We start from the raw sequence: 24,570 nt of genomic DNA, 5'->3' as shown, positions 1-24,570 counted from the left end.
CAACACCCTGAGAATGCCATTCGTACAGTGAAGCATGGTGGTGGCATTATGCCGTGGGGGTATTTTTCATCTGCAGAGACAGGAAAGCTGGTCAGGACTGAAGGAAAGCTGGATGGCTCTAAATACAGGGCAATTCTGGAGGAAAACCTGTGAGTCAGCCAGAGGTTTGAGACTGGGACAAAGGTTCACATTCCAGCAGGACAATGACCCTAAACATACCGCTAAAGCTACACTGGAGTGGTTTAAAGGGAAACATTTAAATATCTTAGAATGGCCTAATCAAAGCCCAGACCTCAATCCAATTGAGAATCTGTGGTATAACTTGAAGATTGCTGTACACCAACGCAACCCATCTAACGTTGGAGCAGTTTTGCCTTGAGGAATGGGCAAAAATCCCAGTGGCTAGATGTGCTAAGCTCATAGAGACATACTCCAAGAGACTTGCAGCTGTAATTGCAGCAAAAGGTGGCTCTTGCAAATTATTGCCTTGGGGGGGGAATACATTAGTCTGGCTAACGCGACTTCAAAGCTCTACGAGCTATTGGTCTGGCCAAGATATTCAGCCCAACCGTTTCCCAGAGCCCGTGGTTGACCCGCCTCCCTGAAATGCCTCAGTTTGCTACTGGTCAAAGCCAGAAAAGGCTGTGACGAAGCTTAAACCAATCACATCACTCTTTCCTCTGACGTATGTGACGCGACGATAGGATTCTCGCTGAGCCCCATTGATTTGGCTACTAGCGGGGCTAACTGGTAGATTAAACTCTTACCGAAGCCGGTCGGGAGCAAGGCGAAAACGTCCTTCCTTTCAATAAATACCTCCAGGGCTGCTCTTTGCTCCGTTTTCAATGAGAACTTCCCGTTGAATGCTTTCAATACAGCATGATTCTGTAAACAATCTATGGCTTCCAGTCGCAGTTCTACTACGCCACTGCCTTGAACACGCCTCTACTCAGGGCCGTTGGAGATGCTCAAAGTTGATTGGCTCCCGATTTTTCCGGAGCTTGGAAGAGCTGGAGATAGCTTGCCTGGCCAGACTAAGCTCGCAACAGGCCCTCGTGTTGCGTCACGCTTAGGATGGGCGGGCCCAGGCTAGGAATACATATGCACACTCCAGATTTCTGTTTTATTTTTTATTTTTCATTTTAATTGTTTGTGTCACAATAAAGAAACAATTTTCACCTTTAAAGTGATCAGTGTGTTGTGTAAATCAAATGGTGCTAACCCCTCAAAAATCCGTTTTAATTCCAGCTTGTAATGCGACAAAACAGGACAAACACCAAGGAGGGTGAATACTTTTGCAAGACACTATATAAATTATATAATGCTGACATGCTTTGGGTTAGTTTGGTTAGGTTTCCTAAAACCATATTGATTGAACTGAATACATTTTATACTCCAGGTACAGCTAAAGGGGCTTTCCTGTATATAAAGGTAAAATAAGCAGTCAGGTGAAGAGAACAGCTCCTACATTCAGAAGAGGTGATATGTGCTTCTAAGAGGATTTCTAATGTTGAATCTTTATAGATTGGTTGGAATATACTGTACTGTAGTTAAGCAGATTAGCACCATCTGCTGTAGAAAATTTAGGCTACCCAGTGTTGATGCGTTATGTAAAGAAAGTAAATATTGTATATTTTTACTCATGTCAAAAGGGGTGGGGGGGCGTGCGCGCGCGCGCGTGTGTGTGTTTTTATATACATTACACACACACACACACACACACACACACACACACACATATATATATATATATATATATATATATATATATATATATATATATATATATGTGTATGTGTGTGTGTGTGTGTGTATATATATATATATATATATATATATATATATATATATATATATATATATATATATATATGTGTATATGTGTGTGTGTACCTTTTGACATGAGTAAATATATATTTACTTATGTAAAATATATTTTTAATTTCTATTTAACTTGTATGAATTCTTCAGGTTGGGGTGATTGATTTCTCCATGTACTTAAAAAACGACATTGATGACTACAGAAGTGAAGAACGGTAAGAACAGTTAATTCTTCTCAAAGATGGTGAAATTTATAGATTCTAGTTAATGTATTATAGTAAATTATGACCTGTAAAGCTGCACAATAATGGCAAAAATGGTCTTTGTGATTTTCTTTAGGAGAATTATTTGGCTAATCTGGGACCAAAGCAATTTTATTACATTATTTTTAGGGGTCAACACACACCTTTTTTATTTATTTTTTATTATTTTTTTTATATTATATAAAAATATATTTTCTTCTTCCCTCTGGGCTGTTACCAATTATTAACTAGAAAAGCACTTGGAGAGCACAGACCTCCACCAAGAATCCTTTAAAAATTTCCGGGATCCAGAAGGTGATCTGGATCACCACCAAAATTTAATGGATTGTTACTTGTGCCCAGTCACACCTCTGGCAAAAATTTCAGAGCAATCCGTTCATAGCTTTTTCCGTAATGTTGCTAACAGACAAACCGACAAACAAACAAACCAACGCTACCTAAAACATAACCTCCTTGGCGGAGGTAATAATCAAGGACACCAATAACTAATATTCATTTTCATTCACCATTACCGTATTTTCCGGACTATACGTCGCTCCGGAGTTTAAGTCGCATCAGCCAAAAAATGCATTATGAAGACGAAAAAAACATATATACGTCGCACCGGACTATAAGTCGCACTTTTTTGAAGGGTTATTCTATCCATAGAATCTGTGATTGTATCTGATAAGCGGCGCGTGGTTACTGCGCGACTGCATTGTTTACTTAATAAACGAACAGCTGAGCAGCGATAACGCGCCCTTTGCACTGTAAGTAGCCTAGTCTGATTATTTTAAATATCTACTACTATCTTTAATACTATCACTATCGTTATTACTAATAGTCTATATTATTATTATAACTAATATTAGTAGCCTATTACTGATGCATTAATCAGTTTGCTTTTAGAATATTTTTACCGGTAGGGCTTATTATCGCCCCATGGCTCTTTCATCTGTGTTATTAAAGCTGTAGTCATCATCGAGGAGTGTCATTCTTCATTTTTGTCGAATTTTATTTCATCAAATCAGAGGTCAAGTAGGCTATAGGTATGTCATCTCCAAAGACAGGTACGGTAGTAAAAACAACCATCTAGTGAAAAAAAAAACAACAACAACCGCTTTTAAATCCCCTACTTAAATCCTTAAAATGAGTCATTTAACTCATGTCTTGTGTGATCTGATCTCCAATGGTGAAATAAACCGGTTGTGATGAGTACAGTCTGTTATTTTAGAAGATAAATGTAATATATAATTTAATATATAGACTAATAAAAATTAATATTTTATAATATAATATCACGACATATTACTGTCTGTAACTGTTTGTCACTAAAGCGTTTTCTAAGATCATAATGTCTGATATTATTATTATTATTATTATTATTATTATTATTATTATTATTATTTTACACACACAATAAGCGCATGTGCGTAAAGTTGTAGTAAACCATCCCCCGCCTTTTTTTTTTTTTTGAGTCGCCGGACCCACCCACCTCCTGCGTTCTGGGACCTCCCACTTCACAAATTAAGCACTGCCTAAAATCACTACATAACTTATTTAAATAACTATAGGCCTATCATTAATAATAAAACACAGGTCAATCAAGTTTATCAAGCTGATGATTTCACTCCAAATCAGCAAATCCATTGAATTCCTCATCCTCGGTGTCGCTTCTGAACAACTCTGCCTCCAGCGGCAGATGAAGCGCCGTTTCCTCTTCTTCTGCGTGGCTGTCGTCAGACTCAGCATCAGCTCCAGTTATTCCGCGGTGAGAAAAAAAAAAAAAAAACATATATACGTCGCACTGGAGTATAAGTCGCATGGCCAGCCGAACCATGAAAAAAAGTGCGACTTATAGTCCGAAAAATACGGTAATTACTTCGCCCAGGATGGAGTCCACCAGGGGGCGAGGTATTGTTTTCGCTCGGGTTTGTCTGGGTTTTTTTTTTTGTTGTTAATGATGTTATGGGAAAACGGCTGGACCAATCTTCATGAAACTTTCGGATAGATGGGCATTGGTCTCAAATAGAACCTCCAAAATTTTGGGGGTCATTCAGTCAAGGTCAAGGTTTTTGTGGCTACTGCATCATATAGAAACGGTAGCCACTATGTCATCGTGCTGTAAGAGTGTAACAATCGTGCAGTACAGTGCGTTCTGATTGGCCGAGAGCAGCAGAGAATCAGAACCATGTTTATTGGCCAAGTATGTTCACACACAAGGTCAAAATCAAGGTCACCAAAAAAGTCAAAATAGTTTTTTTCGCAATATCTTCCTTCATATTCATCATAAGTGCTACCGGGCAAGGTTTGTTTTGCCTGGCCACACTTGTTTGATTTGGTTTGTAGCTTGAAAATGTACAAGAATTCAGTTCTTACTCACAACTTGCATTAAATGAACATTTATTTAAAAAAAGTAACTGCGAAAAGTATATTGATAAGTCGTTACCTCAAGGTGTGTGTGTGTGTGTGTGTGTGTGTGTGTGTGTGAGTAAGTGAAATTATAAAATTATATGACTGAGTGAGTGCATTGTGCCAACTGTGTTGTTCAACCTTGACATTTTCTGGACGCGAATGCAAGTGCTGCTTCATTCCTGCGATTCTCACGAACACTGAAAAGCATGTTTGATTTGGATTTACTCAACATGTGGTCCACATTTCTGCTAATTCAATATCACTATGGGCGGGACATGGAGACAGACTGCAGAAGTGTTGGTTGGTTGTATTCAATACGTCCTCTGCATTTCAAGCAATCCAGTAATGCTGTGGGTGGAACACTGGGCCAGACTAGAGAAGTGTGTAGTTAGTTGTTTGTTTGCTTTTAAATTTATTTTAATAGTGTGTCAGATATGTGCATCTCATCTCATTATCTCTAGCCGCTTTATCCTTCTACAGGGTTGCAGGCAAGCTGGAGCCTATCCCAGCTGACTACGGGCGAAAGGCGGGGTACACCCTGGACAAGTCGCCAGGTCATCACAGGGCTGACACATAGACACAGACAACCATTCACACTCACATTCACACCTACGGTCAATTTAGAGTTACCGGTTAACCTAACCTGCATGTCTTTGGACTGTGGGGGAAACCGGAGCACCCGGAGGAAACCCACGGGGAGAACATGCAAACTCCGCACAGAAAGGTCCTCGCCGGCCCCGGGGCTCGAACCCAGGACCTTCTTGCTGTGAGGCAACAGCGCTAACCACTACACCACCGTGCCGCCTAGATATGTGCATATATATCAAAAATAAGCTTTTATCGGCAAAGAAACAAGTTTAAGTGCCAATTCCAATAAACAGAAAAATGCTTCGGTTATCATTCGACTCCTAATCATTTTACATCACCAGAAACCAGGTCGTTTTTTTTTTTTTTAATTATATTGTATGTTATAAGCCTATAGTCTTTTATTCTGATGAAGTCTGTAAGTTTGTATTCAAGCTTGTATTTAAATGTAGAAATCTTTAAATTAAATTGAACTTGGTCATATTGAGTGTATCCTTTAAATATTCTGTAAAATTGCAATTATAAAAAACAAATATAACTAACTACACATTGTACACACGTCTTCATACATAAGCAGAGTATGCACTCACACAGTGAAATGCACCCTTGAGAACTTGTGATTTAATGCACCAATATAATCTAACGTTAGCCAGTTAGTTTGATTTGATTTGTGTGTATGATGTTCATGTCCAGTCTTCATTTTGTCCAGTGAGAAGAACCATAGAACCTCAGTTTATTCAAAGTGAAGTATTACATACAAATTACAAGACCTAGTAACAGTGTGCCGTATCATTTCTTCAATAGAAATGGTCAAATTGCTGCAATATTGGACCAGAAGAACTACGTTGAAGAACTAAACAGGCAGCTCAAGTAAGAATATGTTGTTCTCGAAGTTCAGCATGTAAGAGTTGTATGATAATATTCATTGATCATTTTTAAGGTCTTTTTAAAGCTGAAAGCAAACCCGTTCCCTACCCTAGTTCCACCGTTCAAGGTCTGCAGGGGCGTGTGGACTCGTTAGAGAAATCTAATTCCAAGCTCATTGAGGAGGTAGGAAAGTTTACAGTAACCGTGTTGTCACAATGTGAATTATGATATGATCTCAGCAGTTCTGTTTTTCTCCTGTAGTTGGCAATAGCAAAAAACAACATCATCAAACTACAAGAAGAGAACCACCAGCTAAGAAACGAGAATTCATTAATCATCATGAAGGCTCAGCGCCGCCTTGAGGTACCACATTGAGTGTGTTGTGTGTTTTTCTGCAGATTTAAAAAAAAGTTTTGTTCTTACTTTTAATTAGGTTAAATGAATGCAAAGCCAATTAAAGTTCAAATCCCAAAGTTGCTACAGCCATCTGTGGCCAGGAGCCCAAAAGAACCACACTGACTGACTGACCTCTGGGTAGAACGAATGGCATAATTGGACTCCCACGTTAGTTACAGTGATACTAGCCAGTCATGGGCATCTGTGAGCTCATGTGTGTAGAAGAGGGCAGATCGTGCTGTCTTCTAAGTGTTATACTACCCTCTGACGTACCGTAGCATGAGCAGCAGTTTGAAAAGATGTGGTGGCTTTCCGTGTCTCAGAGGAAAAATGTGTTGGCCTTCATCATCCCTGGTTGGTAGCTATGATAGGAGAGAAAGCTAGATGGGAATTGGCAAAATAACATAATTGGGAGAAAATTAGGGTAAAAAGTGAATAAGTAGCTTATGATGATGGTTATGAAATATGGCTTTTCATAATTTCTTGTGGTTTTAATGAAAATAGCCTGAGAGTAAATGTTGCTCTGTTGTGCACAGGTTACACAGGGGGATGTAAACTGTGAGCTGGACACCTATAAACAGTCCAGGCAGGGCCTGGATGAAATGTACAACGAGGCACGGAGGCAGCTTAAGGAGGAGTGTCAGCTCCGGCAGGTCTCTCTCCTCTCTCTCTCTCAATTTTTTTTTTAAAATGACCTTTAGTGGGTTCCCCTCCATCTCATTCTCATTATCTCTAGCTGCTTTATCCTGTTCTACAGGGTCGCAGGCAAGCTGGAGCCTATCCCAGCTGACTACAGGCGAAAGGCGGGGTACACCCTGGACAAGTCGCCAGGTCATCACAGGGCTGACACATAGACACAGACAACCATTCACACTCACATTCACACCTACGGTCAATTTAGAGTCACCAGTTAACCTAACCTGCATGTCTTTGGACTGTGGGGGAAACCGGAGCACCCGGAGGAAACCCACGCAGACACGGGGAGAACATGCAAACTCCTCACAGAAAGGCCCTCGCCGGCCACGGGGCTCAAACCCAGGACCTTCTTGTTGTGAGACAACAGTGCTAACCACTACACCACCTTTTTTTTTTTTTTAAAAGAATTTTTTGAAAATCACAATGTCATGACCTTAAACGCTTGATCGACTATGTATTCACTAATAGTTTACTTACACTTTGGCCATCAATTTTACAGTGTGTACTTAAAGGAACCATCCACTCTGAACGACTTAGATACACTGTAAATCTTTATATTTAACGTGATGTTTAGTGGCATCCAAGGTTTATTTTATCATGAAATACTCATCTCATCTCATTATCTGTAGCCACTTTATCCTGTTCTACAGGGTCGCAGGCAAGCTGGAGCCTATCCCAGCTGACTACGGGCGAAAGGCGGGGTACACCCTGGACAAGTCGCCAGGTCATCACAGGGCTGACACATAGACACAGACAACCATTCACACTCACATTCACACCTACGGTCAATTTAGAGTCACCAGTTAACCTAACCTGCATGTCTTTGGACTGTGGGGGAAACCGGAGCACCCGGAGGAAACCCACGCGGACACGGGGAGAACATGCAAACTCCTCACAGAAAGGCCCTCGCCGGCCACGGGGCTCAAACCCAGGACCTTCTTGTTGTGAGACGACGGTGCTAACCACTACACCACCTTTTTTTTTTTTTTAAAAGAATTTTTTGAAAATCACAATGTCATGACCTTAAACGCTTGATCGACTATGTATTCACTAATAGTTTACTTATACACTTTGGCCATCAATTTTACAGTGTGTACTTAAAGGAACCATCCACTCTGAACGACTTAGATACACTGTAAATCTTTATATTTAACGTGATGTTTAGTGGCATCCAAGGTTTATTTTATCATGAAATACTCATCTCATCTCATTATCTGTAGCCACTTTATCCTGTTCTACAGGGTCGCAGGCAAGCTGGAGCCTATCCCAGCTAACTACGGGCGAAAGGTGGGGTACACCCTGGACAAGTCGCCAGGTCATCACAGGGCTGACACATAGACACAGACAACCATTCACACTCACATTCACACCTACGGTCAATTTAGAGTCACCAGTTAACCTAACCTGCATGTCTTTGGACTGTGGGGGAAACCGGAGCACCCGGAGGAAACCCACGCGGACACGGGGAGAACATGCAAACTCCACACAGAAAGGCCCTCGCCGGCCACGGGGCTCAAACCCGGACCTTCTTGCTGTGAGGTGACGGCGCTAACCACTACACCACCGTGCCGCCCTCATAAAATACTGAGTTGACTATTTTAGTTTAAGCTTCATTCATCGACATGTTGGTCTATTTTTACTTTGGTTAATGCTTTCCTATATTACCCATAACTCCTTTTGGCTACCTGCTCACAGTGGTTCCAGTGGGATTGAGTCCTTTTTACACTAAAGAGAGTGATCCAGCATTGCTTTAGTCCTTTAGTCTGTCCAGCTCTCTCGCCTCCTCATCTGTTTGCTCTGCTCAATCACAAAGCTTCAGCTTTCATGCTAACACCACCCTCAACACTATTGTGTTTCACATTTCTTAGATAGCTAACTAGTTGAGCTGAGTTTCTACTGTAACTCAGCATAGCTGCATTGCATTCTGGGACTTTGAGTCCAGCATTTGCTGTCTCCCCTAATTCTACTTTGGATATCTCATCTATGTTATGTTGAATGTTGTTGGAAATGGTGAGTAAGAAAAGAAAGTGTTCGGGTTTCGAAGCTAACCAGACCATTATCACTTGAAATTTCAGTGATCTAAAAAAAAAAAAAAAAATTCTCCGATTAAACACCATTGTAACTGCCGTATCACTGTCTACCTGTAACGTCAGCATGACACACACCCACTAACTTTTCACAGGAATAATGAAATAACAGCACTAACCAACAAATTAGCACCAGAATCACTATTTCAGGGTGGACTATTCCTTTAAACTCCTTGTATTCAATTCTGTTTTAATATAACGAGTGAAACCACTGTATTCTAGGATGTGGAGAATGAACTGGTGGTACAGGTTAGCATGAAGCAGGAGATGGAACTGGCCATGAAGCTCTTGGAGAAGGACATCCATGAGAAGCAGGACACTTTGATTGGACTTCGGCAACAACTAGATGAGGTGAAAGCCATCAATGTGGAAATGTACCAGAAAATGCAGGTAACGTTGCAGCCATTTCTACTTCTAAAAATGAAAAGTTTACATTAAGACCACACAGTAAAAATAAAATAATCCTTTACTGTAATCGTCAGCAGACATCGGATGATGGCATGAAGCAGAAGAACGACATGATTGCACGACTGGAGGAGAAAACCAGTCAGATAACGGCTACGATGAAGCAGCTAGAGCAAAGGTGAGTGATGTTTAATATCGTACTGAATGACGTTTTGTATGGCATAATGCTAAATCATATTCCAGCGGTGCAAACAGCTTTGTTTGAGCAGTAGGATACTACAAATTAGTGCTGGGTGATTTTCACAAAACTAATCCAGTTAACGCAAATTAATGTCTCATCTCATCATCTCTAGCCACTTTATCCTGTTCTACAGGGTCGCAGGCAAGCTGGAGCCTATCCCAGCTGACTACGGGCGAAAGGCGGGGTACACCCTGGACAAGTCGCCAGGTCATCACAGGGCTGACACATAGACACAGACAACCATTCACACTCACATTCACACCTACGGTCAATTTAGAGTCACCAGTTAACCTAACCTGCATGTCTTTGGACTGTGGGGGAAACCGGAGCACCCGGAGGAAACCCACGCGGACACGGGGAGAACATGCAAACTCCGCATAGAAAGGCCCTTGCCGGCCACGGGGCTCGAACCCGGACCTTCTTGCTGTGAGGTGACAGCGCTAACCACTACACCACCGTGCCACCCGCAAATTAATGTTTTAATGCCATTTTCAGAACATTCTAATCAAGATTGTATGGAAACCAAGCCTGGGAAATCCCATGCTGCTTTGCACAATCGTTCCGATCTGAAAAGACAGCATGGAAACTATGGTCTAAAGGCTCGCCTGAGTTAGGGAGCCAATCAGAGAGTGGGGAGGGGTGGAAAGACGGTGACACGTACTACTCGACAAACGGAAGCTTGTAGTTTATTTGGGACTGTTTACGGATTACATTTAACATGGCGGCGAGCGATACGAACCAAACTTTCGATCAAGCTTTGTCTTGCACAAACGGCAGTAATCGTTCGGTGCCATTGTTTTCCTATTTTTGTTTTGCCTTCTCTTTCCTTCTCTTCTTTGCCTCTTCGTCGCTCTAACTACGTCACCGGGTACAACTGCCATGATTGGCCATGGGCTACGTATACGCCAAATGATAGACATTCTCAACGTCCAATAAACGGCCGTTGACAATCGTAAACCACACCTCCCCTACGAGAAATTCAATAGGCGGATTCCAGACCATATTTTACTTGTGATATGGTCTGGTGTTAACCAGACTAATGGAAACCTGTGCAAACATTTAATTTTTTTAAATGTAAAATAATCTATAAATGCTATTCAAAAATTTAAGCCAATAAGAAGCAAAAGCACAGCCTTCTAAACCTGATCAACACATCCTGTGATACTCAAACACTGCACACATGTAGACAAAATGCCCCCACCGAGATAAAGAAGCACATCACTGAGGATTGTGTTCATAGCAAAGAAAAGTGGAAATGAACAAGTTTATGTGGAATACTTAAATAATATTGGCTGGCATTGAGCGGTATATCAGATGTATTCCATTCAGCTACCATGATACTGAACGAGTTGAAGATGAGTTCAATATCATGCTAGCTGAATGGAATATATCTGATATACCATGAAAAATGCCAGCTATTATTATTATTATTATTATTATTATTCACTTTCCGTTTGAACTTTTTGTTCAACGCGTCTTTCTCTGTCAGTTCTCTCAAAATCTTTTGCATTTAACGAAGCAAACCTGGTAGCCATTTGTTTATAAATTGTCAGTCTCTCGCTAGCGCGGAAGTTTTACGTCTCCGACGTGTGACATGTTGTCTTGACAACCATGCAGTATCATAAACCATATGCAACACTCATTCTCCATTGGGTAGAGTGATGTAATACACGTCAGATAAGCGATATGCTAACAATATTGCATGCTATCAAACCAAATGAATGGAACTCGTTAGAAGGGAATAGAATGCATGTTTTTATTCCATTGAAAAAATGTTGTGTGTGTATATATAATGTATAATGCTGGATTCAACTTCTCTTGTAAGTGGGAATTCGCCAGTCGGAATGACACAATTTTTAACCTCACCAAGAGGAGAAAATGGACACCTCCTCCATGTCCATCTTTTGTTAGCAACAAGCTAGCCTGCTAACTGTGGTGATGTCGTATATTTTCCTCCTCAAACAGTGATCTGTATAGTCAGTGTTTATAGATTTTAAAAAGATTTAACATCTGTATGTTGATTGATCTAAAGCAAATACTCGTGTGTGTATACAGCATAACTCATTTAAAGATGAGAAGTGCTGCTGTGGTTACTCCTTCAGTCTACCCCAAGGTGACGAGTAGGAATTTCAAGTTGACAAGTGTTTTTGGCTTGTACTCGTCAGAGGTTGGGAATTACACATTGTCACCTCCGGTTGAACGCAGCATTAGCTGGCACATTTCCTAGTGTTGTTCCATATGACAAGAAGAGGAAATAAATAAATATATGTTGTTTACCAGCTGGGAGGTCCGTATTGTGAAATACCGTGACCGAGGTCTTGAAAGTACTGAGCGAGGCTCTCTGGGCTGAGGTCAGTATTCAAGGCTGAGGTCACGGTATTTCACCATACGGACTGACCTAAAGCTGGTAAATAATATATTTATTTTTTTCTTTACCAAATTCTAACAAAACGAGAGCGCCCGAAAGGGAAAAGCGAGACGCCATTTTGAATCCTCATTCACGGCTGTAATGCAAATTGCTTTCCCCTCAGTATACAAGCGCACTTCCATGGCAGGAAAAAAAAAAACTACATTTTGCCACCCATGTAGTCCCCTATTTATACAAATAGGAGTCATTCAGGATTCAGCCATGTTTTTGTTCGGCGTTAGCAAGTTAGAGGTTTTTAGCTTTCTCCTGAAATGTTTTCTTTTATTTCTTCTTCCTCAGGGTAGTAAAACTCGCTTTCGCTGTGAAGACTGTCGTTATCGCTATCCATGCTGTAAAATTAATGCTATTCTCCTGAGAAATGCTGGCAAAAATTTATAAGATTTTTGATAATCTTATAAATAAATCTTATTAAAAAAAGATAAATGTTGACAAAAAATGCTACTATGTTTGTTGTTGTGAACGAGCGAGTCACCAGAGGTCCGTAACTGGGGTCCGTACCGTAGGGTACGGACCCGCTCGCCAGCCAATCAGAGCGCAGGATTTGGACCGCGAAAAAAATAATTGAGGTTATGGTATTTCATATCGTGAAAGACAGGGCTGCTTTACTCTGTCGAGAAAGAAGGGTTCACTAAGTCAATAGGAGCGTCATCTATAGCAAATAGTGTCAATAAGGGTTCTTTGAAATCTTCATTTAAATATCCTTTATTTAAAAGGAACCATTGTTTGCACAAGTTGCTGTAGATGGCGCTGTTACTATTTTTGCACGTCTATGTTTTTCCAAGGTCATTCTAATAAGGTCCCCCCCCATCAGTTTTCAAACACATTATGGAAGAACTAAAAGAAAATGTCATCGAGAATCATTCATAAATTAGAAAGAAATCACCCAGCCCTACTACTATTACAGTACAAGAGGAATACAGGAAAATGTCACTGTTTTTAGTCATGAGACTCTTGTTTAAAAAAAATAATAGTGCACCTCTGGATGTGTGTGTGTGTGTGTGTGTGTGTGTGTGTGTGTGTGTGTGTGTGTATGCTTGTTAGGCTGATGTTGACTAAGGTCAGCGTAAGTCTAACTGCACCTGATTTAAAGACGCTCCAGCATTTCTTCTCTGCCAGACTGGCATGCACATTGTTTCTGCATGTTGTCTTTTTCATATTAGTGCTGAAGTTCCTTCTTCCATGTGGCCACTCATGCGTTAGTGTTTTTTGTGTTGTTTGTGTGGCATGATGCTGTCAGAGCAGAAATGTCTCTGTCCACACACACATACACGTGCGTGCACACACACACACACCATCTTTCCCTTTTCTTCATTGATTTACCGCCATCTTGGTTGTGCTTATTTAAAGAGTGCATTGCTAAACAACTTTTTAAAGCTTTTGGATAACATGGAAAAATCACTGATGTTTACATCCTCTTTCCCTTTTTGTTCTTCCCCTTTTCTATTCTTTTCTGTTCTTTCTCCTCATCCACTACCCTATTTTAACACCACCATTTTACGCCAATTTTTGTTCTCTCTCTCTCCTCATTATATCCAAAAAACTCTTCCTGTATTAAACAAACTAGTGATAAAGATCTGCTCAGCCAGACCCGAACTCTTGCCATGTCATTTGTAAAATGCGCCAGTACAGATACAGAACATCAGTACAAGCTTGTTAAAGATATTTCTTTCTGAACTTAAGATAAATTTACTCTCTTTTCCTGTAACAAAACATGTTTGGCAGTATAAATATTGTGAAAGTAACAGGTTTTACTTCCCTCTAGTGACATTTATTAGATTTTGTTTAATGGATATCGTTTTTTCCACTTGTTTAATTAATGATTTTCATCAAAGTTCTTTCTCGTGACAGTGTAACATGGCAAGTGTACCAATGTACAATTTTAAGGCTATGATTAATCTTGTCTTTTATCCAGATCATCAATAAATTTGACATTTTAAAATAATCCTAAAGATTTACTTGGTGAATTATTTGATGTATATTTTCCTAATGCGAATCTCAAATATCCAGCTGCTTCAGTGAATATAAAACAAACCTGATGCACGTACATTTTAATTTACCCATTTCAATTGAGGGTTTTTTATATATATATTTTAAAATTATTTTATTTTTTTAAACCTTTTCATCTGGCTTTTGGCATATTTGTTGGTAGTCTATCATGCGGTAGCTTGCTTGTTGAGTTTTAGCCCCATTTTCTTATTATTTGTTCCATCCCATTCCCCACCCCACCCCACCCCCCTTTACCCCTGTGATCGGAGCCTCAGTTTTACCCAGTTGGTTTGAATTACACCAGATTGCAGGAAGCGGAGAGGGAGCGACTCGACACTGAGGACGGAGTGCGCAGATTCAAGCAGGACTTTGCCAACAAAGCAGACAGCCTCCAAAAGCAGATCGCCCAGAGAGAGAAGCAGATGTAAGTTGTTCTTATTGTTTTAAAACTTTTTTTTTTAAATTAATTAAAGCCATTTCTTTCTTAATCTGGGCAGTGTGTGGTTCTAATGACGCAGTGAAATGTATTAATCTTAACTAGTAGTAACAGGTCAAGGCAAATGATGTTCTGATGAAGCCTGTCAGAGGAGTTGACTTACACCTAAACATTTAAAATATGAGTAATCTCTTAATATACATATGCGGTTTTATTTGAAATGTCCCTGTTTTCTGTAGGTTGCAGCTGGAAACGGACCTGAAAATCGAAAGAGAGTGGAGACAAACTCTACAGAACGACCTGGAAAGAGAGCAAGAGACCACCACCCAACTGAAGGCTGAAGCGCAGCGTATTAACGTGCTCAAAAATGTAAATATAAATGCTTTCTCTGTAACGTCACCGTGTTGAACAGAAATACAGACGATACATTTAATTTTTATCCCCCGCTGGCCGAAAGGCCTGCAGGGGGATTATGTCATGGTAATGTCCGTATATCCGTCCGTCCCAGGAAGGGTGCTTACCTTCTGAAATCAACTCCTCTCACAATTTTTGGAGAAATTTCACGAAACTTGGCAGGATTCTTTGTTGTATGTCGGTAATACGCATACTGTAATTTCGTTCAATTCGGTTGCATTTTACCAGCGTTACAGCCCTTGATTAACAAAATTTATAATTTGACAATTTGAGTGTGTTTTTCCTTCTGAAATCAACTCTTCTCACAATTTTTGGACGAATTTCATGGAATTTGGTAAAAGGCATTGTTATATGTCGGTAGTACGCATATTGATATTTTGTTCAATTCGGTAGTATTTTACCGGAGTTGTGGCCCTTGATTTAATAACCTTGTACTTTCACAATTTCATGAAGGTGTGCTCGCCTTCTGACATCAACTCCTCTCACAATTTGTGGATGAATTTCACGAAACTTGGCAAAAGGCCTTGTTATATTACGGTAATGTGCATATTGTGATTTAATTTTGTTTGTGAAAATTTTACCAGAGTTTTGGCCCTTGATTAAATAACTTGTGCTTTGACAATTTCATGAGAGTGTACGTTCTTCTGAAATCAACTCCTCTCACAAATTGTGGAAGAATTTCACCAAACTTGGCAAAAGGCTTTGTTATATGACAGTTATACGCATATTGAAATTTTGTTTAATTTGGGCAAATTTTACCAGAGTTATTCCCTTGATTATTAACAAACTTGTACTTTGGTAATTTCATCAAGGTGTGGTTGCTTTCTGAAATCAACTTCCCTCACAATTTTTCTTATCCCCCGTTGGCCGAAAGGCCTGAAGGGGGATTATGTCGTGGTGATGTCTGTCTGTCTATCCCGGGAAGGGTACTCTCCTTCTGAAATCAACTCCTCTCACAATTTTTGGAGGAAAACTTGCCAGGATTCTTTGTTATATGTTATATGGATATTGCGATTTTGTTCAATTCAGTCACATTTTACGAAAGTTATGGCATAGTTGCCAGCGGGGGATATTGTGCCATCAGAGCACTCTTGTTAAGTTTAAAACACACACAGATGAATGGCAAATATTGATAAAATGAGTGGATGTACATAAGTACAGATGTGGGCACATTTTGCTGGAATGGTTTAGATCCACTTGTTTCCTTTTGAGGGAAGAATTGCTGCAAATAAATTGACAAGCGAAAAGGACAAGGACAAACCATTCTCTGAGGCTGTACTGGATGGAAGAATATTATTATTCCCATAACTGGTTTTGATGATTGTGGAGAGTGTGGTCATCACTCTGAAATCTCCCATAGGTGGTCAACTGGTGACTGAAGGCCATAGCATATGATTTTCATCTTCATCAAACCATTCAGTGAGCCGTCCTGCCCTGTAGATGTGGGCGGAGTCATTGTGGAAGAGACCACCCCCATCAGGATACAAATGTTTAATTACAGGCAGAACAGTTTGTGACTTTTCCCTCTTATGGACCATGTCAAAATTGCCACAGTTATAAAAGTACCACAGTTTTTACATGTACAGTGATGCTTGAAAGTTTGTGAACCCTTTAGAATTGTCTATATTTCTGCATAAATATGACCTAAAACAACAACAGATTTTCACACAAGTCCTAAAAGTAGATAAAGAGAACCCAGTTAAACAAATGAGACAAAAATATTATACTTGGTCATTTATTTATTGAGGAAAATGATCCAATATTACATATTTGTGAGTGGCAAAAGTATGTGACCTTTTTCTTTCAGTATCTGGTGTGACCCCCTTGTGCAGCAATAACTGCAACTAAACGTTTCCAGTAACTGTTGATCAGTCCTGCACACCGGCTTGGAGGAATTTTAGCCCATTCCTCTGTACAGAACAGCTTCAACTCTAGGATGTTGGTGGGTTTCCTCACATGAACTGCTCGCTTCAGGTCCTTCCACAACATTTCCATTGGATTAAGGTCAGGACTTTGACTTGGCCATTCCAAAACATTAACTTTCTTTTTCTTTAACCATTCTTTGGTAGAACGACTTGTGTGCTTAGGGTCGTTGTCTTGGTGCATAACCCACCTTCTCTTGAGATTCAGTTCATGGACAGATGTCCTGACGTTTTCCTTTAGAATTCGCTGGTATAATTCAGAATTCATTGTTCCATCAATGATGACAAGCCGTCCTGGCCCAGATGCAGCAAAACAGGCTCAAACCATGATACTACCACCACCATGTTTCACAGATGGGATAAGGTTCTTATGCTGGAATGCAGTGTTTTCCTTTCTCCAAACATAATGCTTCTCATTTAAACCAAAAAGTTCTATTTTGGTCTCATCCGTCCACAAAACATTTTTCCAATAGCCTTCTGGCTTGTCCACGTGATCTTTAGCAAACTGCAGATGAGCAGCAATGTTCTTTTTGGAGAGCAGTGGCTTTCTCCTTGCAACCCTGCCATGCACACCATTGTTGTTCAGTGTTCTCCTGATGGTGGACTCATGAACATTAACATTAGCTAATGTGAGAGAGGCCTTCAGTTGCTTAGAAGTTACCCTGGGGTCCTTTGTGACCTTGCTCTTGGAGTGATCTTTGTTGGTCAACCACTCCTGGGGAGGGTAACAATGGTCTTGAATTTCCTCCATTTGTACACAATCTGTCTGACTGTGGATTGGTGGAGTCCAAACTCTTTCGAGATGGTTTTGTAACCTTTTCCAGCCTGATGAGCATCAACACTCCCCCCCAGGTCCCCAGAAATCTTCGTTCGTGCCATGATACACTTCCACAAACATGTATTATGAAGATCAGACTTTGATAGATCCCTGTTCTTTAGATAAAACAGGGTGCCCACTCACACCTGATTTTCAATCAATGGGATGACAAACACCGGACTCTAATTTCACCTTCAAATTAACTGCTAATCCTAGAGGTTCACATACTTTTGCCACTCACAGATATGTAATATTGGTTCATTTTCCTCAATAAATAAATGACCAAGTATAATATTTTTGTCTCATTTGTATAACTGGGTTCTCTTTATCTACTTTTAGGACTTGTGTGAAAATCTGATGTTTTAGGTCATATTTATTCAGAAATATAGAAAAATCTAAAGGGTTCACAAACTTTCAAGCACTACTGTATGTAGTATGCATTAATATGAACAGTATTACTTTTGTGAAGAATATTTTATGCTCATAACTCTGTTTATGAAACCATGTCTCATGCTGATGCTAATGGAGTGTAAATTATTATGCTGTTTTAGGAGTTTCACAGATTGCAGGATGAGAACACACAGCTGAAGGGGATTTGTGAAGAGCAAGAAAAGGCACTAGAAGAGCTGGGCTGCAAACTTAGCGAGTGAGTTCCCATAATCACATTATTTAAAACTGGATTTACTGTTTACACTTCAGCTTTGTTGTGTTCACAAGAGAAAATCCCCGTAATCCATATTGCATATCCTATTTTGTTTCATGTTAGGTCAAAACTGAAAATTGAGGACATAAAGGAGGCCAATAAAGCACTTCAGGTATGTGCTTCAACAAATATTTTGACTTTTCTGATCGAATTCAGTATGATTTGATTGATTATGAAGCACAAGCTTTAACTTTAACTCGTGATGCACCGATCTGATACTGAGAATAGGAACTGAAGCTGATATCAGCCTGAAACTCTGGACTGACATCGGAGCACATTCACATATTTTCCAGTTTGACACATTTCATGCCCTAAAGGTGATGACTAACATGATCTAGATCAGTGTACATAAGACAAAAATTGTTTTAGCACTAGAACGTCCAAGATGGACGTCATCTTTGTTCACAAGAACGTCACGTAAAATGTGTCACTCCCATGTCAACTGATCCCTGGCTTTTTCTATATTTAGTTAATATTATGTGCTCAGGATTATGAAGAATATTATGTTATTAGGGCATTTTAAGTTCTGAGTATTTCTACCTCATCAGTGGAGGTCATTTTGTCTGTCCAAATTATAATGTACGAGGGTACTTCAAAAAGTTCTCGGCCTCAACCAGAAAATGTCACAGGCGAAAGATTGTTCTTGCATCATTTTTCTACATGGTCTCCTTTAACTTGGTCCACCGATGTTTAAGCTTCACAATCCCCTTGTGGAAGAAGGTCACATCTTGATCCTTCTCAACAGCATGGATGACTTCATAATCATTCTGAAAATGGCGACCATGCAAGTGGGATTTGAGTTTGGGAAACATAGAAATCAGATGGTACCAGGTCGGGTGAGTAAGGTGCATGGGGCAGCAGTTCAAAGCCACATTTGGCTGCTTCTGCCACTGCCACCTGTGCTGTATGAGCGGGCGCGTTATCCTGGAGCAACAAACACGCCAGCTCGAAGCTTTCCTCTCCTTTTTTTTTTTCTTTGATTGCTTCTTTCATTTGAGTTTTTGTGGATGGTGATGCAAGGCTTTATAGTATACAGTTACAGTATACCCTAAAATAGGAGTTACGCCCCTTGTTTCTGGGTGAGGCTGAGAACTTTTTTGAAGTACCCTCATATGCTTCATTTTGTCTCAATAACTATCCTCCATTTTACCCACTATACAATGAGATGCATGTTTTCTTGGAATATGTTAGTTACATTTTGTTTCTGCCAAGTAATGTTTTTGCCTTATTTTGTATACCCAAGATCATTTAAGGCAGACCATATAACAACTTTACCAAATGTATGTAATATGTTGTCTGTCGGCGGCACGGTGGTGTAGTGGTTAGCGCTGTCGCCTCACAGCAAGAAGGTCCTGGGTTCGAGCCCAGCGGCCAGCGAGGGCCTTTCTGTGTGGAGTTTGCATGTTCTCCCCGTGTCCATGTGGGTTTTGTCCGGGTGCTCCGGTTTCCCCCACAGTCCAAAGACATGCAGGTTAGGCTAATTGGTAGCTCTAAATTGACCGTAGGTGTGAGTGTGAATGGTTGTCTCTGTATCAGCCTTGCAATAACCTGGCGACTTGTGTACCCCACCTCTCGCCCATAGTCAGCTGGGATAGGCTCCAGCTTACCTGCGACCCTGTAGAACAGGATAAGCGGCTACAGATGATGGATGTTGTCTGTCTAGTGTGCTGGATATACAGGGTGTCTGAAAAGTCAGGAACCAAGGAGTGTACCAAGAAGCACTAAATCCACCCTTTCATCCACTATTAATAAATACAAACTTGTGTATATGTACTTTAACTCCCATTGGTTTCTGACTTTTTGGACACATCAGTAACACGTACAGTAGATTAATCAATAAATAATGATCAAGACACAATGTGTCACACTGATGACAATTAAATATTACCATAATTTACAGTTTACATAATACAGAATAAGTTTTAAAATATAATTTAAATTAAGTATACAACCAGGTGCATAAGTATTTGGACAGTTTTAGTTTTGCCTCTGTATACCACCATACCTGACTTGAAATTAATAATTCAATATTCAGGTGATTTGAAGTGTAGACATTCGGCTTTAATTCAAAGGGCTTAATAAAAATATTCCATTACAATTTAGGAATTATAGCCATTTTTTTACATAATCCCTTCATTTTCACAGGCTCAAAAGTAATTGGACAAATTATAAGTATAAGCATCGTTTTTGTAGCCACTATGTCATCGTGTTGTAAGAATGAGTGTAACAATAAGCGCACTGCACATGCGCATATAGGTGTTCCTATTAAAATGGCCGGTGAGTGTATACAATTCAGTTCACCATTCAAAATAAATGGATTAGACTAAAGAAATCGCTTTCAGACATGTTTATGCTTATTACCAAGGGAAAGTGCATTCCTATTTTAAAACCTACTCCAGGTTGTCCCCCTTTCCTCGCCGCCTTCAGCCAGTGGTCCCATGTGTGATGTAGATGTGACACACTTCTGAGTTGTTACAGGAAGTTGTCGAAAAGAGTATTGAGACCACTAAGCTCTAGCGCCGGGCCTTTTCCGGGAAATAAGAGTTTCGGTCATGGTGACGGCGTGTGTATGCCAGCCTCGGTTCGGAGGTTTCGGTTTCGAAAACTGTAAGAGGTAAGAGTAAAATAATATAAAGTACAGACACTTGGTATATTTTACTTCTGTGGTTTTATTTATTTATTATTGTTCATTTTTAGATTACGCTTCATTTTTGTGGCTACTGCCTTATAGAGTAAATATATGTACTATATTTACTGTATGGACATGGTATCAGAAAACAATTTTATTTATAAGCAGTAGCCACATGTACCCATAGGGTACCTATTTTAATACTTGGATGCAAATAATTTGCGTGACCGCCTGAAGTCTGGAACCCATGGATATCACCAAATGCTGAGCTTCCTCCCTTGAGATGATTTGCCAGGTGTTTGCTGCACCAGCCTTCAGCTGCTGCTTGTTTGTGTCTTTCTGCCTTCAGTATTTTCTTCAGTGAGTGAAAAGCATGCTCAATTTGGTTGACTGACTCGGCTGTTTAAGAGCATTGCATTGTTTTGCCTGAACTCTTTACCCCTTAATGACGACATATGATGACCCCGTGTATATCCCATAATGACGACATATGACGCCTTGTCTAAAACCTTGTCAAAACCTTGTCTTTAGACTTTTTCTTGTAAAGATATTCTAAGGTTGAACAGTATATACATGTACAAGGGTGGCTGTAGCAACTGCTTTAAGGGGTAAAGAGTTAAGAAGCTCCTGAGTTGCTTTCATGGTATCTTTTGGGCTATTATCCATCTGTACTCTGAAGTGCTGTCCTATCAGTTGAGCAGCATTGGATTGAGCCTGAGCAGAAAGTGTACAGCTCGAGATACTTTCAGAATTCATCCTGCTACTTCTATCAGCAGGCACACTACCATTAAACACCAGTGACCTGGTTCCATTGGCAGCCATACATGCCCATGTCCTCCATGTTTGATAGATGATGTGGTATGCTTTGGATCATAAGTCCTTCCTTTCCTTCTCCAACACCCCCCCTCCCCCCAAACATTCTGGTACAGGTTAATCTTTGTTTAATCTATCCAAAGAATCTTGTTTCAGAAATGAACAGGCTTTCTAGCAAAGTCTAATCTGGCCTTTCTGTTCTTGAGGGTTACCAGTAGTTTGCATCTTGAGGTAAACCCTCCTATATTTACCTTCATCAAAACATCATGATTGACGATCATTGTCTACAATGGTAGGCCTACATCCTCGAGAGTTCTTGATTTGACAAGATGATGTGAAGGGATTTTTCTTCACCGAGAGAGAATTCTACGATTGTCCACTTTTAGTTGTCTTCTGTGGTCTTCAGGTCTTTTGGTGTTACTCAGCTCATCAGTGCATTCCTTGTTTTTAATAATGTACCAAATTGTTGATCTTGCCATTCCTAAAGTTTCTGATATCTCTCTGATAGGTCTGGGGTGTGGAGGGCTTTTTTGTGTTTGTTTGTTTTTGAGAACCTCCTTCAATTGCATTAACACCTCTTTTGGACCACATATTGAGAGCTCCCATGAACAACTACCAAATACAAATTCAACACTTAGGGTGTATTCAGACCAGGATAGTTCGATAGTTCACTTGCTTTGGTCCGAACCAAATGTTTTTTTGTTTTTTTTTCATTTTGGTGCGGTTCGCTTTCACACTGTACATTTTAGTAAGCGGACCAAAATCTGTCAACAAAGCCACGCGCCCTGAGGTCGTTCAGCTATTGGTCAGAGACGACACACGCACAAAGCGTTAAGTTCAAAAGTAGTCACGGAGGATAGCGCTGATGAGCGCACATCATGATGTGACAGTTCTGGCTCTTCACGCAATAGATGAATTTCTTTTTTGCGTCGCTAGTACCGCCACTTTTTGAAAGAATGTCCCTGATTTTAATGTAGGTCTGACGGAGTTTCTTCACTTTTAGCCGACATTGTTCTGGGGAGCGCGTGAACCCCTTCTTCATTTTCTCACTGAATACAGCAAACACGTCTGCATTTTTGTGTGTTCTCTCCAAAAGCTCAGATATGTGGACATCTGCCCATATATCCACAAGGGTACGCGTTTCTTCCTCTGCCCACGTTTGCCCTCTACTCATTTTTTGTACTCTGTAGTCTAGCCTACCACTGGTCTGAATGACTGAATGACTCTTGTAAGGTTCCCTTGACAACCGAAACAGTGTTTGCACTTTGCAGTGGAGTGTCAAGACTCTGTTTCCCATAATGCTCGACAAACGACGGAAGCTCCCGAGGTACAAAAAAGCAAAACTGTCGGATTAGGTCCGGTCTGCTTTCACACCTCCAAAAGGTCCGCACCAGGGTTCCTTTGGTCCGGACCGAGTCCGACCTTGCAGCTCGGTCTCAGTCCGCTTGTTTGGTCCGGACCAGAGTTCGGTGGTTTGTATTCAGACCAACCCAAAAGGTCCGGACCAAGGGAAATTTGGTTCGTTTGGTCCGGACCAAACAACGTAGGTGTGAATACGCCCTTAGAATCAACTCCAGACTTTTTATCTCCTTAATTTGTCATGGGGGGAAAAAAGAGAAAAATGTAGGAACTATGTAAAAATGGCTAATTCCTAAATGGTTAATATTTTTGTTTAAACATCTTGAATTAAAGCTGAAAGTCTACACTTCAGTAACGTCTTGACTTGTTTCATTTCAAATCCATTTTGGTGGTGGTGCAAGGGCAAGATTTTTGACAATTGTGTCGCTGTGCGAATACTTATGAACCTGACTATAAATATGCATGCATGTTTCAAATGTTCATTAGTATCATTAGTCAATGCCCAGAGCCCTGATATCAGAAAATATTGAAAATGGGATTGATGCACTACTAATTATAGCTGTAATTAATGCAGATTGGCTATATTATATGCTGGTTGTAATTTTAGGGTGGGCAGGTATGGCTTAAGGATAAAGATGCCACACACTGCAAACTTTGTGAGAAAGAGTTCTCCATCTCCAGGAGAAAGGTCAGAGCCACAAACCACAACTCACCTGCTCTTTTTACTCTATGTTCTCTTCACATTCTGAAAAAAATGTGTTGTACTCTGAAAATAAAAGACTTCCTAAAAATGATTTTAATAAAATGTATTTTAAAATTGTAGTGAACTTTGAAGAGTGACTAATGTATTCATACATTATTTTGCAACTTTGGTCTGTTTATTGCTCTAAGAATTAAATTACTTTTAAGGTGTCAGTTTTAGTAAATGATCTTGGACACACATTTTCCATCATACTTTAAAGGTTTTGACTGCAAAGTTGAATTCTGGGCAAAATGTTCTATTTCTATAGCTGTTGGAGTTTTGAAATGTTGCAATGCTGCACACAGCGTGTATCCTATGCGTCACTGTTTTGCCAAGATAAAATGCATCCCGCATTTTACGATTCTGAAAATTGCCGAAGCAAGTGAGCAGCAATATCACATGACCACAGTGGGGCGTGTTTGACCTACTTTTAACCCAAACAAGTCGGCATGGGCAAACACGGTGGACTCCTCTCCCACCGGCTAAAAGCCAGCGAAAAAGAAAAGGAAAGCAGGCCTAGTGAGTGCAACTGCAAAACGGAGCAGGGTTAAATGACGCCATTTTTC

At 40.2% G+C, this 24,570-nt stretch overlaps 1 protein-coding gene across 9 annotated transcripts in view; it reads left to right on the top strand.

Moving 5' to 3' along the window:
• Window positions 1-24,570, top strand: part of rufy2 (RUN and FYVE domain containing 2) — an 85,378-nt gene that overhangs the window by 57,006 nt on the left and 3,802 nt on the right. For 4 of the 9 annotated variants that reach the window (XM_060926306.1, XM_060926304.1, XM_060926310.1 and 1 more), the window contains 12 exons: window positions 1,972-2,036; window positions 5,868-5,933; window positions 6,044-6,113; window positions 6,192-6,293; window positions 6,863-6,979; window positions 9,332-9,499; window positions 9,592-9,692; window positions 14,474-14,593; window positions 14,845-14,974; window positions 18,310-18,404; window positions 18,525-18,573; window positions 23,870-23,950. In XM_060926306.1, coding sequence (XP_060782289.1) covers window positions 1,972-2,036; window positions 5,868-5,933; window positions 6,044-6,113; window positions 6,192-6,293; window positions 6,863-6,979; window positions 9,332-9,499; window positions 9,592-9,692; window positions 14,474-14,593; window positions 14,845-14,974; window positions 18,310-18,404; window positions 18,525-18,573; window positions 23,870-23,950 — 1,164 coding nt within the window. Of the gene's footprint in view, window positions 1-1,971; window positions 2,037-5,867; window positions 5,934-6,043; window positions 6,114-6,191; window positions 6,294-6,862; window positions 6,980-9,331; window positions 9,500-9,591; window positions 9,693-13,747; window positions 13,973-14,473; window positions 14,594-14,844; window positions 16,626-18,309; window positions 18,405-18,524; window positions 18,574-23,869; window positions 23,951-24,570 lie in introns of those variants that run through there. The other 5 variants (XM_060926307.1, XM_060926305.1, XR_009655076.1 and 2 more) reach the window with 4 other exon arrangements.

Source organism: Neoarius graeffei, chromosome 7 (assembly GCF_027579695.1).
Source record: "Neoarius graeffei isolate fNeoGra1 chromosome 7, fNeoGra1.pri, whole genome shotgun sequence".
In the NCBI taxonomy this organism is placed as follows: Eukaryota; Metazoa; Chordata; class Actinopteri; order Siluriformes; family Ariidae; genus Neoarius; species Neoarius graeffei.
This window is presented reverse-complemented; position numbering and strand designations above follow the sequence as displayed.